A 19,178-nucleotide genomic window follows, 5' to 3' on the forward strand; every position below is an offset into this window, starting at 1 on the left:
ATCTGCAAAGACTCCGGATGCTCGTCCGTGGGTTTCCTGCCGCGTCCTGTTCCTGTGGGTGGAGGTGGGGAGGACCTCTGCAGGAAGAAGAGCACGTGCAGGAAGAAGAGCGCGTGCAGGAAGAAGAGCACGTGCAGGAAGAAGAGCGCGTGTCCCTCGTGTTGCTGCGCTACACTGGAGGATCCGGCGAATGAACCCAGAACACTTGTTTTGTATAAAAGGTCACTTTAATAAAGTCAGGTAATTATCCGTCTTTCCAACTTCCACGAAAGACATAATTTACAACTACAACAACTCGTCCTCTCCGTCTGCGTGCGGTCCACCCTCATCTCCCGCTCTACTTAGATCTAATTTTCGTCTCCACTGTTATATTGTTTGCAGCCTGCCATCTCTTCCGGACCAGTACTGTCGGTGTATCCTTTAAAACACATGCCTAATGTAACTGTTCAGCATTCAACTTGTATTCACCCTGTAACTATTAACATGTCTGATCTCTTCACTGCTGCATCCTCAGCTGCAACCCAGAGTCCCTGGCCTTAACTTACACTCCTACAATGCTCGCGAAAAAGTCCCTTCCAAGCAATCCCTCCCCCACCACTGAGTAAAGAAAAACAGACCTTCACCACACCTCACCAGAAGTAAACTACTAGTTTCCGTGTGGGCTGGTGACGCAGTCAAATTCTTGCTTCATCCACATCATTAGCCGCTCGAGTGGCTGCCCCAATAGGGAACAAGCTGGTATCGACCCTTCAATCATATGCAGGAATTCTTGTAACATTCTGACAGTCACTTGCCATTATCCTATGAACAGAAAATCATCCAGGTAGTGCAAAGACAGAGCCATTACAGACCTCCATCTCAGGCCCAATCTGAAACATGCTAAATCTCTTGAATACTGCACTCAAAACTGCCCGTGCCTCCTAGAATTGTTGGGTCAAGGTAAATCTGTCCACCTACTTGTTCTCCTAACAAACAGGCGTGGTCAACCAAACAGAAGAGGTCGGGTAAACAGGCAAAAGCCTAAATACAGATTTCACTTCACACTTGGCCATCTCTGCAACACAGGTCTACAACAACTCCATCGAAAATACGAAACCATGCAATCCTAACTTCTAGTAAAGTAGTTTATAGATCTACATTCTGATCAGCATAAGTTAGGAAGAATCCTGTATTTCTCCTGTTTCTTATGCCTGACTCTCAATGTTCACAATATTAAGTTTTATATTAACAAATAATCAAATGGGCCACCTCTAAATTAATAAGTTGAGTTTCTCTTTAACTGTTTCAGAGTTCTCCGTCCATCTGTGCGACCGTGGACCAGCAGAGGGTAAGCGAAACACTTCTGTGAAACCCATTTTTAGGAACTCTACACTCAACCTATTTGGGTAATGCGCTAGTCACTGCCATAGATCTTCCAATATAACTGCAGTATTATTTCCTTTCAAAAGCCCACTACATCCTCCGCGTCTACCTCTTTCAAAGTTTTCATTCTCTTTTGCTGGGCACAGTGTAGCACAGCGTGCTCCCTCATGATTTGAGCTGCCATGTTGAAATTTAAATTTTTGCATCATGCAGAATCCTTTATTGTATGACCAACATGTCCTTCTGCTCTGCGCGTTTGCTACACAAGCCCTGCGGGTCGGTCTACTGCACTTGTTTCTGCTCGTCATCTGCTCCTCCCAGTGGCATGTGACCCACAGAGGACACCTCTCTCGTCCCATGAGGCCCTTTTAGTAGGGAGCTATGAGTCAAGGACAGAGCTTCATACTTTATGACTTGAGAGTTCTGAACTAAAAGGTGCTATTTTGTTAGGTAATAAGGTTTTCAGAACAACGTTTTCTAATCTTGCTACTGTTTGTAGCTAGTATTTGGTTTCCACACCAAGGAGGTGCTCTTTGGGTGGTCCTACCAGACTGTCTCAGCCTCCACATTTGTATTGGTCTTTGTACCTCTAGTTGGGTTGTACTGTTGTGCGTGTGTTGGTCTCAATTGCCCCATTGTGTGTCCCTGCATCACTTTGATATGCCATTGATGTTTGTGCGTCTTGTTTTTGGACCCATGTGCTCCTCCCTCCCTTATTTTCAAGTTTTGGCTGTAATGTGGCTCTATAGTAATCTCAACAAGGGTTTTGCTTTCCGACAGTGTCAATCTGTGGGAGTAGACAATGATGAATGAGGTGTGTGACTACTGGATTGTCTTTTGGATGTGGATTACAAGTTGGTGTAGCTTGGTTCATTGGTGATGATCTTGTGTGCTGTCTGGAATGGTGTTGGTTGTGTGTCTTTTTTTAGCCTTATTATTGGATAGCCACTGATTACCACATGTAAGCACTGTGGGTATAATTGGGAATTTGGTGGTAACTGTCAATTCCCCAATTTATGTAGAGAACACAAAAGAAGAAGTTGAATCCACTGGCTGAATTTTCTTCTTCACGGAGTTGATATTGTTGAGAAAATTCAGTCAGTAGAATCTACCCCCTCATATAGTTCCCTCCAGAAAATGGAGAGTTTTCAGTTACCATCAAAATCTAAATCGGGCCGGATATATTCAAGTAGAGTGTTCTAATTTCCAGAAGTGAGACTCAATTTAATCCTTTAGAGCATATGAGGCTAATAAAAGGTGACTAAGAACTCCAAACCACTAGACACACCCACACACAAATAAGATTTAGTTGCCTGCATGTATGCTTCCTTTTTAAGTCTCACCTACAGGCAATTTCAGCTGTTTATCGTCGAAAAGTCTATTGTCCCATACATTTTGTATGCCACCACCCCTATGCTTCTCCATTTTCCTCACCTAACCCTGAACCCACAGCAGTTCGACTTGGAAATTTACTATCATCAAGTGCACTTTACTGTTCTAAAATTCTATGTATGCTGACCCTGTAATTCAAAGTGCTGAATTTAGTTAGAACTGTGCATACCAAGTTTGAAAACTCAAATGAGACAGTCAGTTGGAAGTGTAAACAAAATCTGAATGCATTTTGAATGCAAGTCTTATTTTCAGGGCGCTGATAGCTCAACGAAGAAAAGAGCAATCTCCTTGGGTATTTGCGAAAGCCCAAAACCTCAGTTCTATGGACTCAACACTCTTGAAAAATAGACACTTCAGAAGCCTCGGGCATCTCGTCCACATTTCACTGATGAAATGACGAGGCAAATACTGTACCAGAGCTATACCGAGCCAACATAAGTATGACAATGTCTTCTTGTCCTCCGAAGGTTAAAAAGTTTCTCTGGCTGCAATATTCTTAAAATTCCATTAACTTCAGTGTGCCAAAAGTTACATGGAAGTGACTTATGGGTTTGTTCTTGGCAACCTGGAACGCTGGTGCTGGGGACAGGAATGTGCCCAAAACATGAATTGTGTATGAAGGGAGGCATTGTGTCTTAAAACACTAACATCGTAAGAAAAGCTTTCAGTCTCTTCCAGGTTTCAAACTAAGGACTGTCCATGGTAAGATCAGCCAAGAGTGAGCGTGATGGGGTCAGACTCCCCAGTTGTTGATTTTGTACCCATGCGGTCATCTTGCTCTCTTTATGACCTGTCAGGCACATGTTGTCTATACTGTCTCTTCTTTATTGGTTTTAATTTCCAAAGAACATAGTTCACTGCGTTTTTGCTCCGGAGACACTTCAAAGCAGTGACAAAAACTCCAAACGTGTTCAGCACTAGCACAAAATAAAATTGATCAATACATGTAGTCGAGGTTCTGATATATGGTGCTTCTCAGAGGAAAATAATTGGACACCATAGCCTCTAATAATCAAATTAATATACGAGTGAAGAATGTGGAACAAGGGGATTCAATGAAAACTAGGATGATGAAAAGGAACTGTGCAGACTGCAGGTTGGCAAAACAATTCTGACAAATGTCGCAGTTAATATCACCATGACAAACCTATCGAAGTAATTTTCTTAAAAGCCTGACCTTCTAAATTGCAGAGATCAATACGTGCCCCCACACAGGAGATCTGTGCACTCCCCATTGCTTATACCCAGCCTCCTTCCAATTGCTGTTATTTCCCCAAGGTGCTTTCACACACTCGCCTCTGACAAAGTTACCACCTTTCTTTCCCCTCTAAATATATATATATATTTTAAACAAAAATTCTCTCGGTCTGTGAACCTGATGTCTTTGCCTTGGCCCCATAATCACACATTTCCTCGATTCTTTTCTTTCTGACGCATACCACTTCTCATGTGGCCACCAATTAGATTTGGTCTCATCTGGTGTGGTCACTTCCACAAATGCAATGAAAGAAAGAGCTTCTCTGCTACGCTGTTTTATATCGATTTTAATTTGGCAAGTTTGTGTGTTCCAAGTTTTTTATTTACCAAACTGATTTTTATATTTTGTAGGCAACACTGTCAGATCTTTGGTGCTTTTTTAGTCTTTTCATTTCAAATCTGGGTTTCAATACAAGGTCCTGTATTATTCTTTTTTTTAAATACGATTCGTCAGATTGTTCCTCAAATCTGTCAACCTCATGAAGCTGGTACACCCACACACAAAGAGGGGAGAAGGTTATCTTTTTTTTTTTTAATGTAAAGCACCCATTCCACCAGTAGTTACTAGAACTGAAAGGCACTACTTATTGAGCACATTATGCAACTGCAGGAGTCTGCTCCTCAGTGCTAGGTAATTCAATGGTGGAAATGGGCTGGCGGCCTATGCTGTGGTGGGTGAAAGCAAAATGTAAATCACACCAGGGCAGACCAATGGATGATGAGGGCTGATTGAAAGCCCCTGTATGCCTAGTATACATATTTTTTATTAACAATGAAATATCTTAGATAATGCCAGACCTAAAATAAAAGCTGTGTTTATAAACTGTATACTGTAATGAGTTTTCAAGCTGAAAGGCCAGCAGCCACCATCTGAAAATGTATATATTTTTTAATCTGGCTATGCATGATCCATTTTGTTCACAGTTCTTCAGCCTAGCCATATTGGCACAAAGCAATGAAAGAGTGAATGGGTACCACATGACCGGGTTTTACACGTTATATTTGGAGGCATGAGTCTCAAATGTGATTTCTACGATGTGGGACATCCTGTTGCCGGTTCTCATGCTCTGTTAAGAAACCTTTGTTCTGACATGCTATAATAATCTCTCCTTGAACAGAAGGGTTATCTGTGTGTGGTCTCTTTTCCGGTTTTTCATTTGTTTACTGTGAAAATATGCAGGATAGCGATAAGAAACGTGACCCAGATATCCCCAGGGGATCACAGAGGTCAGACAAAATCATTAGAAAGAATTGGAAGAAAGAAGTCCCCTGGAGAAACCAGTTTTTAAGAGGACCAGCTTAACACTTAAAACATATAATGACTTCCTATTGGCAGCTGGCATGGAGAAAATATTAAAACCAATTTAGCAGTGGAGAGCTAGTGAACGTGAACAAACTCGCCGGAATATAATGTAAGGAGTGGTTAGGGCAAAAATGGTTTAGAAGGTGTTTTTGTAAAGTGCTAACACTTTCTCCTCTGCCCACCCATTAAAGGTACTTAGGGCCTCATGTATGAGACGCCTGTGCTACATTTGCACCATGCAATGTGGTACCTGTAGGACACGAACATGTAAGTCTGATTTCTGAAGCCATGCAAAGCCACTTTTGCGTGGCCTCAAAATTCTGGAGTAACGCAATACAGTGCAAATCATTGCGTTTCAATACTCTGCCATGGGAAGGCATTCCATGGGTGTTGCCTGTGTGTTCCCAAGGAACTCCCATGGATTTTGACACATCTCCAAATCTGTGGATGCACCAAAAACATACACCTTCCCAGGGGGTGCCCCTTCCTGCACAAAAACAGTCCGGCACCCAACAAAGGCACCCTTGCACCAAGATGCAAGGATGCGTACGTTGGCGGTAGGCTGCTGAAAGGGAGCCAGCGCAAAGGAAAGGACAGGAAAGCGCTGTGTTGCCTCAAATATGGCACATTTATGCCCTTTCCCTGTCACTGTGTGACTTCTTCATAAAGGCGGGCCTTAGTTCTTTGTTTTGGGGTCTCCCAGACATCACGTAGCTCATTAGTTTGAGTGGTGAAAGCGATGGCTTATGATCTGTTTACCGTGGGAATTGGGTATGAGCTTTGCTCTGATTTTTGGAATGTTTAGCTCTTTGCCGATCCCACACCAGGTTAATGGGACTTGGGGGGCCCAGAATACTCTTCTCCCTGCACACAAAGTGCAGCTAAATATTATTTGAAAGAAGGTGTAGTAGTTGGTACATAGTTTAATATTTATGCTTTAGAGGTCAGTTCACAATCTCACACCAGGCCATTCATCGCCCTGTGTGTCTGGGTGAGGAGTTTGAGGATGATTTGGGCTTAACCCGGAAGCGAACAGGAATTCTTTTCTTGCCATTTGTGATGACTCTGGCTACATGATGCACAATATTTTTAGGTGGGGCGAATAATTTGTTCAATAAATTCTCAAACCGCACATTACAGAAGACCAGTTTTGGTATGACCATGGTGTTTGGTCTTGGCAAGGTTTTTGTCTGTAGCCAATGTGTTTCAGCAGTGCTCCGACAGATTCTATAGTGATTATGTGTCATGGTCTGGTAGTGTCCCGTTTTGAATGGGACCCTGCAAGTAAACTCTATAAGTAGTTCAATTGATATATTTATTTTATTTTTTATCTAGGCTCAGGAACTTGTCACCAGTTCATCATTTTAATGGAGAAAAGGAAGGTGCTGATGTGCTTTAGAATCGAAATTGCACATTCCATCTGAGCTCGTCTACAGTGAACCTTTACTATGAACACTGGAGCAGACCTTGTGCTTCGAAAGAGTAAGATCATTCCTACATCATTCCCAGCGAACACTTAGAATCCGAAAATTCCTAGTCGTGCTCACTGGTTATCTTTAATACATTAAAACTATTTCGGTGGATTTGATTATAAACATGTGAGGATATTACTTAGCCTCTTCAACTACTCCATTTCTAAAGATAATGAATAATCTATGCAACAGTAAAGATAAGAGATGAGGTAATCATTCAAATTCCTAGCTAATTTCATATCCGAATTGCCCAGTTATATATGAACATACACTAAACCAGAAATTGTTCTACCACAATAATCCTATGATGCCAAACAACATCCATCTTTAAAAAGAAGAAAAAAACAACAACAAAGGTGCAAACTACCTCCATAAGATTCCCAATCACTATCTTAGTATACACAAAGGAATTTGTGGATTACACAAGGTAAACAGTGAGACACAACTAACGTTTGGAGATGTATTCAACTGCATGAATGTCCTTGTAGCCCATGTAATTCGCTCTTGAGAAACAGTTTGGAAAAAATACAAATTTAAACATCAAGAAAGGAAGCAAATTACACACCACAACGAATTCAGAAGAAAACATTTTATTATTTTTTTTCAAAGAAAAAAGCAATATAAATATTAGAGTATAAAACTTGCGTGTAACACAATGACATTGGTCTATATGGATATAGGAAGGATATAAGCATATATATAATATATAAGTATATTTCAGTATTAGACACATTTAAAGGACAGGTGCGTATCATTTCACGTACATGTATATCACAAAACACAAAGAAAAGATACAGATGAATAGAAATACTGATGTCCACAAGTTAGTACTCGGAGAAAAAAACAGCAGAGCTTACTACACAACAATTTCTACGCTATGTACCAAATGCATTTCTTGTTAAAAAAGGAAAAATGGTTTACTAAGGTGATTTACTGCTAAAAGTTTCACTTGACTACCTGGTGTAAAAACCTTACAAGCGGGTGTAAATGGATTCTACTACAGTCACCAGGGACGAGAAGGTTGAAGGGGGTGGGGTGATCAAAACAGGTTATTCCCTGGGAGAAGATCCTGCTTTATTTCTACATGTCACAAAATGAGACAGCAATCGCATAGTGGAGCAGAGATTAGTGCACACTTCCATAGGCTGGGCTGCCCAAGAGCGGGGACAGCAACTCTGGCAAATTGTAAAGAATTCAATCTAAAAATGGATCACGGAAGTCAATGATCCTTGCCAAGCAACTGGCTCTTGTAGAGTCTCTATGATGTATCGGCCGGCCTATCTCCCCCTTTCCCTTCCCTTTATTTGCAGTTAAAAGGACTGTTGCGACCTAACGTATCTTCTATTTCCTTCACTTTGATTTACCTTCTGGGGTGGGGCATCTTGCTCTCTACAAATTTCCATGAGAGTTTGGCTTTCAATGAAGATGAGCAAGCAAGAGAGTGAAGAGCTATATCACACACAACACACTCAATTACCAGCAGCAGCGTCATCATCATCATCATGCTATCCGGTGTGCTTTGATGTCACCTGGAGTTGTAGCTATCACGTTTTTTATGCTTTTCCTGAATCTGCTGCTGTTTGCCTGATGTTGCAACACAGGAGGCATAGAGTTCTGGAGTTTCAAAGCTAGCACCAAGATGCATAAGCCTATTCCCATGGAGTATTTGAACCTCGGACTAGCTATCAGCCAGAAGACCTGGTCTATGAGCTATTATGGATGTAAAAATCACTGCCTCTTGCAAGGCCTGTTTGACACAGGTCACAAAGAAGATCAGTAGCGTATGGTGTATTTGAAAAAGTTAGATCCCTTCTAATCGAAAGAAATACATACAATAATGACAATTTAGAGGCTTCAAAATATGGTTCAAATTCCAGCTACCAACAGACTACTACTTGCTAGCTGTCAACATGTAATCATGACTGTTTTTTTAAGTTGATGCTCAACAACCTACAAGACAGGTCCAATATTTGTGACCAGTGTTGGCTCATCATCCATTAAACTGGTTATTGAATTAAAACAAAATTCAAAGAATGCTTAACAACATTTAATACACCCCACTATTGTCACATTTACCCCCTCCCACCCCACATCTTTTTAAATACACCCTCCATGGCTTGCCCTTTTTCATCAGTACTAAAGAAGCTTGCTTACCTGGCCGGCTATTTACAGGGGTTTAGAAATCCCATGCGCTTTTCTTACATGCAACGACAGCCCTAGGTTTCGTTGGGTGGGGGTTGGCTTCCCTATGGCTGACTTCATGTGACTATTATGCATGCAGTTTCATGTGCACAAAGGTGAAGCACACACACCAATTCCATTCAGAGAACGTAGACTGGGAATTATTCCCATATAGGTAAAGGAACCCAACCAATATCGTGTTTCTATTTTCCAAAGGATCCTTCTCATTGACTACCACAGGGGAATCAAAATTCCTACACTTTGCATCCTGGGAAAACAACATCAAAAGTACAGTATTAGAAATACATACTGCAGAGGACTGATGCCAAGTTTGCTCTTGTGTTTTCTACAACCACTACTTACATTTTTACATTTACATTTATTTCTCGTTTGAATTCTTTCTGCTTATAGCTTTACCATCTTGTAATCACACGTATGTGATGTCATCTATTCGCTTATGCGTCCACTAACGTTGGCACTTTGTCTTCTAAGAAAACTGTGTCAACTTATACACTTTTTTTGTCATCCCACTATAATCATGCAGTTAAGAGCCATTATGCCTAACAACAATCAAGGAGCAACAAAGTTTGGCTCATCTCCTTATATCCAATAATAATGGCTTTCGTGATTATTCACGGCGAGGTCCCATCCCTACCCAAAAGCTCACAATTCAAATTTTGGAATGTGGAATGATCAAACGCTCATAAATTATAAATAATCAATTATAACCTTATTTACACTGGCCACAGCTCCCAAACATGCGTGCGGATGTATCACTGACCATCCTTGGAGGAAATGGAATTCAAACAGTTTTGCAAAAAAAGATTTTACACTCTTGCATACTACAATACCCGAATGTTAGTAGAAAATAGTAGTTAATATTAACAGGGCACTTGTTTCATTGTTCCAGATATATTTTAGTTTTTCCGACATGAGGTCTAATAGAAAATTCACTAATAGTTCTATCGATGAGATACATTCTTGTTTCTGCCTACTATGAATTCCAAACATGACATTCAGCATACATCCTGGGATTTGGCTTGGGTGGTTGGGGAGGGACTAGTGCTGGGAGGATTTTGCCCTGTTGATTTAAGCTGCCCTTCTTTTGACCTCGATTTTACTTTTTTTCTTTCTTTCCAGATTTCTTCTTGTTGCCTCCGGAAGAGGCGGATGACTTCCCATCACGTTTCCCAGCGGCATTGGTGAGCGTGGCAGTGCTTCCGGGAATGTAGACATTCTGCCGGTAGTCAGGGACGTGCTGAAGGGTGAACTGTGGTCCATATCTAGCACTGAGGCCCATTGTACCTGCTCCTCCAAGGGTAGAGTTACCATCAGCAGCTTCTACAAAGTGAACAAAAAGAAAAAGAAATTGTTGAAACCCAGAGTTACAGGACTGTGTGGAGACTTCAAATGCTTACTACACCCATTCCTCGTTTGCTAGAATAGAACACTGTACAATTTGATTTGTAATCTTTAATGCTAGCATACATTTTTAAATGTTATTATTAACAGTTTCCATTCATTTAAATCATTTTGTGAAAAGAGAACTAAAGGAAATATTAACTTTCGTTTTCAAAGGTCTGATGACATCACAATACTAATTAATACTGAGCTCGTGTCCATTCACTGCACATCCTCAATGTAGAAATTGCCCCACAGAACTGAATGGTCACCCATCCGCAATTCTTTAAACACTGCTTTCCTCAATCCCTTTTGCTGAACATCGTCTGCTGGAACACTGCTGCAATAAGGCATCCTCCCACATTTGCTTTTGAAGAACTACTACATACTCGCTCAAGTAGTTTCATGTGTTCTATTAAAAGAGAATTCCTCAAATCAGGCGTTGACCGGTTTTGTCATTGCTCACTTATCAACACTTTTCTTGTTTTCAGAGTGGCACCACATAGGAAGGGGCATGGACACTTAAGCTTTTTCTTTTTATTAAGATAACAAACGTATTAGTGTAAAGTGCATTAAGGCAAGAGAAAATAACTTGAGGGAGGAGAGACACACAACATTGAAAAGAAGCAGCATCTAATCTTCGTACACAGAGAAAACATGTCTCCAGTCTAATGTCAGAATAATGGATAATTTTTGTTTACAATGCGCAGCAGGTCCCACAACAGTTGACAGTCATGCTGCAACATAAAGAAGAATTCTTTGTATGATTTTCCCGACAGGGTGTGAACAGATTACTTTACACTGGGTAAAAAAGAGTTTCCAGGCTATTAGGTAACACCATGACTTCATCTACATATTGTATATCAATCTTCATTCCTGCCCTTGCCTGAAGATTTCAAGGTGTTTCCAAGAAATAATGTTTTGCTGATTAAATTATTGATAAATGCCAGGTGTCTCTGAAGCAAAGACCCTTGTTTAATGTTAATAACAAAGTGAAAGAAACTCCTTGAATTTTTAAAAAGTATTTTATGGATCAATCTGCCAAATATGTTCAAAGTTCTATGAAAATGTTTGAAACACACGTTGTACACTGTAATGCTGCTATTTAATTGTTTTTTCAGAACCAGTTTACATATTTACTGCTGAAGAATCACAGCTTATGCATAATGTTGACTGGAAATTAAACAGTTCTGTGTCTTTCCTGCTTCTGTACCCTGATGTCAAACTCCTTTGACACCACACAGTTAAATCCCCTTAATGGATGAAATTAAGGAGCCTTTCTTAAATGTTCAAACGCACACATAGCCTCTTGGGCAGTTTTATCACTTCTTATGCAAATTCTGCATTCAAAATATTTGATCAAATCCTACACATAGCTATGCAGTCATCGAAACGTGTTCTATTTGGGATTGTGAGGTAAACATGAATGAATCAGCCACCTTTCTATCAACTATAACTTGCACATCCTTGTATTTTCTTTTGGAAAATAAAAGGAATTAGCTGCAAAACCTCTTCACTCTACTCAAAGAATATAAAAAAATGTCTTAAAAATAGATGAGTGGTGGGGATCCCTTTATTTCATATACTGAGCCCTTACTAAGAAAATAAACCCAGGGGTCATTAAAAAGTGCTAAAAGGCGGAAGCCATAAAAATACTCCTCAAACCTGATCATATAATTTACTTGAAAGCTGTGTCTAAACAATGCAAAATGATTTAGGGGATCCCATTCAATTATAACTTGGTTTATTTTCTGGAAAATGCTGATGGGTTGTCTTTTAGCATTTAAAAAATAAATAATATGAACTGCTATTCAGTTGATGCCTAGTCTTTGTTAGACTACAACAAACACGCCCCACCTTCCACATGCTCCTACCTATGTTTGACGGCATAGGGACACATTAGTTCCATTATTCAAAATATTTGTGCGGTGCTAAAATTGTGCTTTTAAGACTCCGATCCTGAAGCACGAGAGAAATTGATTTTTTTATTGGCATTTGAACTTTTAACCATTTTACTTTTTATCCTCAGTAAGAATTCTAACTGTCAAATGACTTGAAGAAAAAGAAAATCACGCTATAAAACATTTTACGGGAGATATTATGTTACAGAAAAGCTCACATATTCCCCAATACAGAATTTTCATAAATACCTTCATGTCTGGAAACCATTTGTCACTCATGCTCAAATGGAAAATAGTTGTAACCTTAGCTCATTTCGCGTAAAACATCTCCTGCCTATGAAGGAAGTTTGGCTCAGTGCTTGCGTTCTCTTTTGTACAGTTCTGGGAATTAAACAGGAGACTTTGCTACAGGAGACCCTAACAATTATTAGGAATTTAACCAGCACAATATTTTTCAACAGAATTTTTTCAATTTGGTTGGGTTGGAGAGAGAGAGTATTGAAATATAAAGGAATACCAAGTGATTTAAAGATGAGGGGAACAAATAGTTCAATGTAGGGTGATCTTTTTATACCTCTGGAGCCAAGCACATAAAGTGCCTCTAGGTTACATTGCATTGCAACATTCCACCTGAAGTGTAACAGCAGGCACCCCGGACCACATTTACTAAACTTTGACATAATGCAGGGAACCAAGCAAAGATGCTGCGCTGTGTTCCAAAAAGGGAAAAGATCAGAAATGCGCCAAGCTTACAAAGATATGGAGCATTTCTGCACTCTCCTTGCGCTGACTATATGGGCCCCAGTCTAAGAATGTTCAGCATACACCGTACACACATTTTAATTGAGGTCTTCCCTATAGATCACATTTCTATCATATGCTTTGCAGTTCTCAAACTTAAGTGAAAAGTCACTTGTAGAAGTTGTAACAAATAATCAGTGCCACTGTGGTACGCTTATATGAAATTACATAATGAATTACATCGTTTAAAGTTACAATTAGGGGCGAGAAACACGGTTTTTACTGACTGCACACAGCAGTAATGTTATGGTCCAAAACTGTGGAAACTTCTAGCGGGAGTGAAAAAGTAAATTTGGAAATAACGTGTGTTCTGTTTTCCATACATTGTTCAACTTGGCTCTCTCACCTCTTCCTGGCAGTATATATTTTGACAGATGGCTCAAGTCAAGCAGGCCGGATGGGAGGCTGCCAACTATAGAATGTTTTCTATCAAGTAAAGTGGTAGGGAGTTCAACTCGAGGAAATAAACACGTCTGCCATGCTTTTCTAAGAGGAAACTCCGACATCATTGCCTTTCCCATTCCAAGACAAGTGTGAATGAATGTTGCAAACAGAAGTCTAACATCTAATCACCACAGTGAACCCCACAGTCAGCAGCCATGCACTGCTGGACGCCACTGAAAAAATCAAAATGTAACTCATTTTTATGTTTCCTTTAAAGTCCACACAATACACCTAGTGACCAATCAGCGTAGAAGAGATGAGCGGATTCTGCTGGAGCATCTCCCGACACTTCTAGATATGACAGACGCTGAGCACTGTCAACACACCACCTTCCCACTGAGAAAGCCTCTCCTTCCTTGTGGCTAGGGGTTGAGATTAGTAATTATATACTTACCCTGTGATGTAATGGTAGGTTGATTTAGTGGCTGCATTATTATTTTTGGTGAATATTGTTAACCCTGATACAGTGACATACAACCTCCTAAACTTAGTTGTCATAGTGGACCGTGCTACATAAAGAATACAATAGTATTTGTGAACTGACCATTTGCTGAAGCCAGAATCATCGCCTGAAGCCTCTCGGTCTCGAACTGGTTGTTTGGCCATCCGCCTGCTTCTTCTGAATTCTGAGAGCTGAGGAAGTAAAAAGGGGCAACGCATGAGAAAACAGTCTGTTTGGAAGAGACAAGGAGTGCTGACTAAAGAAACAGACAAACAAAAACTTTGCGCAAATGTGGTACTGAAGCAAATATCCGATGTTAATGGCTCTTGATGGAAATTTACAGTGATTTAGTAGCAAGTGAGAAATGTGCCAATTTTGGAGAATATTCGAAACCAAGTGCCTCACTTAAATCTACGTGCTTTCTGGATTAAATGCAGCATCCGGAGTCTAAGGAGGAATTTCCTCCTATGAAATACATGGTGGCAGAAATTCTGCTGGAGAATTCTCTACCGTCATCATTAACTTTAGTAAGAAACACTATAAATCCAGAGGGAAAAGCATTTCCTTCAGAAACTGGAGGTTTGGGAACTACCACTTAATTGTAAATCCGACCATATGTCACCTGAATGCTTGAGAACTACATCAGGCAACATACATGAATATTTGCCCTAGAATCCCTAATAAGCCCTATCTCAGGTGTGTGGTACTTGCTTTAAACACTTATAAACTGGAGGGGATGAGAAAGAAGAGAATGTGACAAAAATCTAAAAAACACTTCCATTTAAATACATTAGACCAAACAACGCACAAGCCTGCCCTTTTCTCACACAATTTTTTTTACAACTCAAACAAAAGTTAGAGGTAGGCAAAACAGTTCACTTTAAGAATGTAAAATTCTAATGAGTTTTCTCGGATAACCCAGGATCAGAAAACAGCATAATCTTCACATTCCCACACTTTCATGGTTCAGAAACGGCATATGCCTTTTCAAGTAAACATATTGGCACTAGTATTAACATAGGTTAACCAATTAGGTTGCCCGGAATGTCGAAAAAAGGAAACAACTTTACACTGAATGCCTATCACAGGGAAGGTCAAGTAGAGCGATTGATCTGTGAGAGTTTATATGGCTAGACAAATGGTTCCATATTTTCATTCATGAGGTGGTGAGGCCCCATTCCTGCCCATACAAAGTCATTTCTAAACTGATTTACAATGGTCAGAACGAGTCAAAACCCTGCTCCCACATATTTATTGCTTTGTTAGGAAAAACATTGTTTTATTGAATTTTCTTGAAGTCCAAGGCACATTCACATAAGCATTGTTAATGCATGCTGAATTTCCACCTTCTTTCTATTAATCTTTAACCTCTTTACTTACAGCCTCAATAAACAGGACGGTGTGTTCTTCCATTTCACACCCTGGAAGCACACTTCCGTACCACACCGTCCTTGACGGGTAAATCTGCAAGAGTTTTAGGGTGCGAAACTATATGTATGGGGTAGATTAAACCAAATACCTGTGGATGCTTATCTACTATTTAGTGCCAAATTGTCCAGAAATGCCTACAAACCCCAACCCTGAATTTGTGATTGTAAAAATTGTAACATACTGGCAAAATATCTATATTCTCCTTGTAGTTTTGCATTTGCTGAAGCGGATATTAAGAATCACAACTGATACATCGGAAGAGCAGAGTATCCAGCACAAACCTATGAGGGCTTCCCTTTGACACAAGCACAAGGCATAGCCTCTTTCTTTAGTAAAGCAGTCACTTGTTATAGGCAGTGTACGCGAATTAGGACTGATGACGTTTAGCTCATTGCTCACGCGGAGCATGACAGCAGGTCAATTTCATGAGACGTCAAATAATTGTTAAGTGATCTTTTGAGAGAATGTCTGTGCTAATGGAAAATTCTGGACTGAAAACACCTACAGTTTCTAGGTATTTGGACAGTAGGCGACGTTGTCCACAGCTACCCTTTGGAATGGCAGCTTGATTTAGGAAACTAAAGCAGGAGGCTGACGGCCAAAGCCTGGTCAATTTGTCCTCAGGGGTGGCAATTAAATCGAATCAGAAATTAAGGAAACAAGAGCAGTATACCCAGAGACCCACGGGTAGTGGTTTCACACTAAACTGCTTTTACAAGTTAAACTTAGTGCATGCCAGTAAAAACGAATTCACATTTTTGACTAGTCTGACAAAAATAGGTCAAATGCGGGCAATGGATTTTCAGCCCAGCTCAGCATGCCACACAGGATAATTGTGAGCATGTTTCGCAAGCTTGATATTTTAGAAAAAGTGTACTTATACCACAGACCTCACAGCACTGCACAAATATGATGCAATTTATCGCTGGAATACACAGCGTGCTGCAGGGTCTCTTCAGTGAGGAGGTTTTAGACATTTTATAAACTTCAGGTAACTTTGGTCTCACCACATGGAAACCAGAAGCATAGGTCAATGTCTTGCTACCTGATCTCCGAAAGTTTAAACACCTACTTTGATGCACTTACATTTTCAGATATGTAGTTTCATGTGGGAAGCTTATTATTTATTTATTTATAAAGTTTTATATAGCGCAAACTTGATCCCGAAGGATATCAGAGCGCTTTACAATAGAACAAACATTATTTTAGGTCCCACTGCAGACAGATTCATCCGGCTGTCATGGCGAAGTGACTGCGGGCTTTACTGGAAGGGATTCCTTCAACGTTGATGGACATCACAACCTTACAAATGTGAGAGCATTTGCAAACATTTGCAAGACACATCCGTACCCTGGATAGGGTCAAAGATTTACTTGCATCAACAGCAGGGCAGAACAAACTCTAGGTTGCAATACTATGCAGTAGTCTCTCTTTGTAACAATATGCAGTAGTCTATCAGTGTAATAATATGCAGTATACCAAGTGTCCTGTGCACACGAAAGAGGCACGAAGCTCCCAGGCGAGAACCAGAATGAGAAGGCTCCCCAAGTGGAGCAATGTACCAAGACAGAGTGGTCCCCCCGAAGAAAAGGCCCCAATTGCTCTGCATAGAAAATCAGTACACACAAGAGCACAAAAGCCGACACGTGTTTCGTCACACCATGTACGGGTAGTGACTCATCAGGGCTGTACTGGGGCAGTCTATTGAGGAAGCGCACCAGCGTAAGAGAATATTTGCCAGTCAAGAAACACCGAAGGAGGCGATCCTCGCTACGGGTGGGTGCGAGAGTGAAAAGATTCACTTATGCTGCTCAGGGACGGGTACGTCCTGGTAGTGGAGCTAATCTCTATGGAGGCACGGGTCGTGCGGAATCAGCGGTCTGCATCCATGCAGAACAATTAAAACCCTCTGTTCAAAAAGACCACTCCGCCCCAGTACACCACTCCACCTAAAGAACCCTCCCACTCCGGCCGAGAACTTCGCACCTCCTCCGCGTGCACAGGACACTTGTTACATTGTACTAGACCAGAGATCTTTAAGACAATTTGTTAATATCACCTTTGGGTTCAGGTAAAATATATCCTGCTAGGAGGCATGATGGATCAATACACAGCCCTCAGATATCAGACTCAAACCGACTCTTTTCCGAAAATACCACTTAAAAACCTCATCTCACATAAAACATTCAACACATCATCGCCAAGCAGAGGCAAATAAGAAGACCCAACTCCCTTCTTCACAACATTAACCAAAATAACGAAGCAAAAACCACCACATACAAGAACCTCAAATAGAACAAAAAGAAATGGTATGTGCTAATAGTATGCAATTACAAAAATCTGTCTCCTTGACCAACGCTATCGCCTATCATTTTTCATAGCAATGGCAGGTCAAAATAGCACATAATGGGAGCACGCTGTCCCATTAGTATACATGACCAGAGCCTCATCCAATCTTTTGTCGAAGTGCTAAAAAGAGTAAAGTCTCTTACATGAGCAAAGGTCTCCTCTTAACCCATGGATACGCTTAAATGACCAGGCACCCCTGTAAACCCTACTTTAAATTCCTCTCCAGACAGTAGCGTGTACTCAACCTTCACTTAAATAGCAAGTACTACTTACTTCCCTTAGCAGTAGCAGTAGTACATCAGCGGACTCACTCCCCTAACACCAATAACGGATATTTGCACTTTCTGCAACAATTGCAAACAAGCAGGATAACATTCTGTAACGCCCCTCACAGTAGCACTGAGCCAATCTCATTTAGTAGTAGCAGTTACTCACTTCCTATTTCAATACAGACAGGACAACATTTTCCTAATCCAAACACTAAACCACGGTGGAGCAGGTGTCAGTCTACTGTTGCGTTGGTATTTTCTCAAGCCAGTACTCCTGCTACAGTGTACTTTGAATTGAACGGCCTGACCGGTCTGATTGTGCACCAGACCGACAGATATTCTCAATTTCTCTTTCTATCCACTATTCCTTCTCACTACCAGTCCCCTCAATGTTTTACCCTCTGCCATGAGCTATTCCCTCATGCAGTGCACCTCATTTTTATCTCCTTCCATAACTTACTTCTGTCTTAGGGGTTTCTGTTGGTGCCTCTCCAGCCCTCATTTTCCTGTTCATCTGACCGCATATCTAATGTCCATTGCACACTACTGCTCCTCCAGCAAATATGGACTGGATATTTGGGGGAAGCTCAGTCTATTCACAGTGCTCCTCCCTCATTCCCTTTTCCCTGTCCCTTTTTGCTTCCCAGCACACTGAGTTGGTTCAAGGGGCTGGATCAGTGCTTTGCAAGGAATCAATATACAAAACTTTGCCTCCAACAGCATTCCACTGGTCCCAGGAAAGGCTTTCCAAATTTCAACAAAAACAACCGTTTAAGAGAGGGTCTCAGGGCATATTTATAGACCCAAACATAGACATAACCCCCAAGGGATATACTTTTAACAACAAACAAATGCCCATGGGTCTGTAGAGTCAACTTTAGTATCCTGTTCCAAGACACAACTAACTAGTGAAAAATGTATGTGCTCCCGTGTCAACTAGAGGCACAGCATGATATCACCAGGGTATAAAAAGTAACCATCAGTTCCTGTTCGGTACCGCCCTGGTCATCATATGGGTTCTCCTTACACCAAAGAGAAAATGCTCGCAACCACTAGATATTTAAAGTGGTTGCCGCCACACCATTGAGAATAGTAATTAGGAGTGGGGAGTACCAGGACAAAATGTGTTAGGGTAACTGACATGCAGTGCGTGAAATGAGTGAGTGTGAAAAA

General features: G+C 40.8%; 1 protein-coding gene across 1 annotated transcript in view; it reads right to left on the reverse strand.

The window, feature by feature from the left end:
- Positions 1-7,360: 7,360 nt before the first annotated feature.
- Positions 7,361-19,178, reverse strand: part of LOC147702706 (uncharacterized) — a 165,983-nt gene continuing 154,165 nt past the window's right edge. Inside the window, exons 6-7 of the mRNA XM_086929434.1 lie at positions 14,059-14,147; positions 7,361-10,308 (exon numbers count right to left, since the gene is read on the reverse strand). Of these exons, the coding sequence (XP_086785560.1) occupies positions 10,085-10,308; positions 14,059-14,147 (313 nt within the window). The 3' untranslated portion in view covers positions 7,361-10,084. The remainder of the gene's footprint in view (positions 10,309-14,058; positions 14,148-19,178) is intronic.

This window comes from Lissotriton vulgaris, chromosome 7 (assembly GCF_964263255.1).
Source record: "Lissotriton vulgaris chromosome 7, aLisVul1.2, whole genome shotgun sequence".
NCBI lineage: Eukaryota > Metazoa > Chordata > Amphibia > Caudata > Salamandridae > Lissotriton > Lissotriton vulgaris.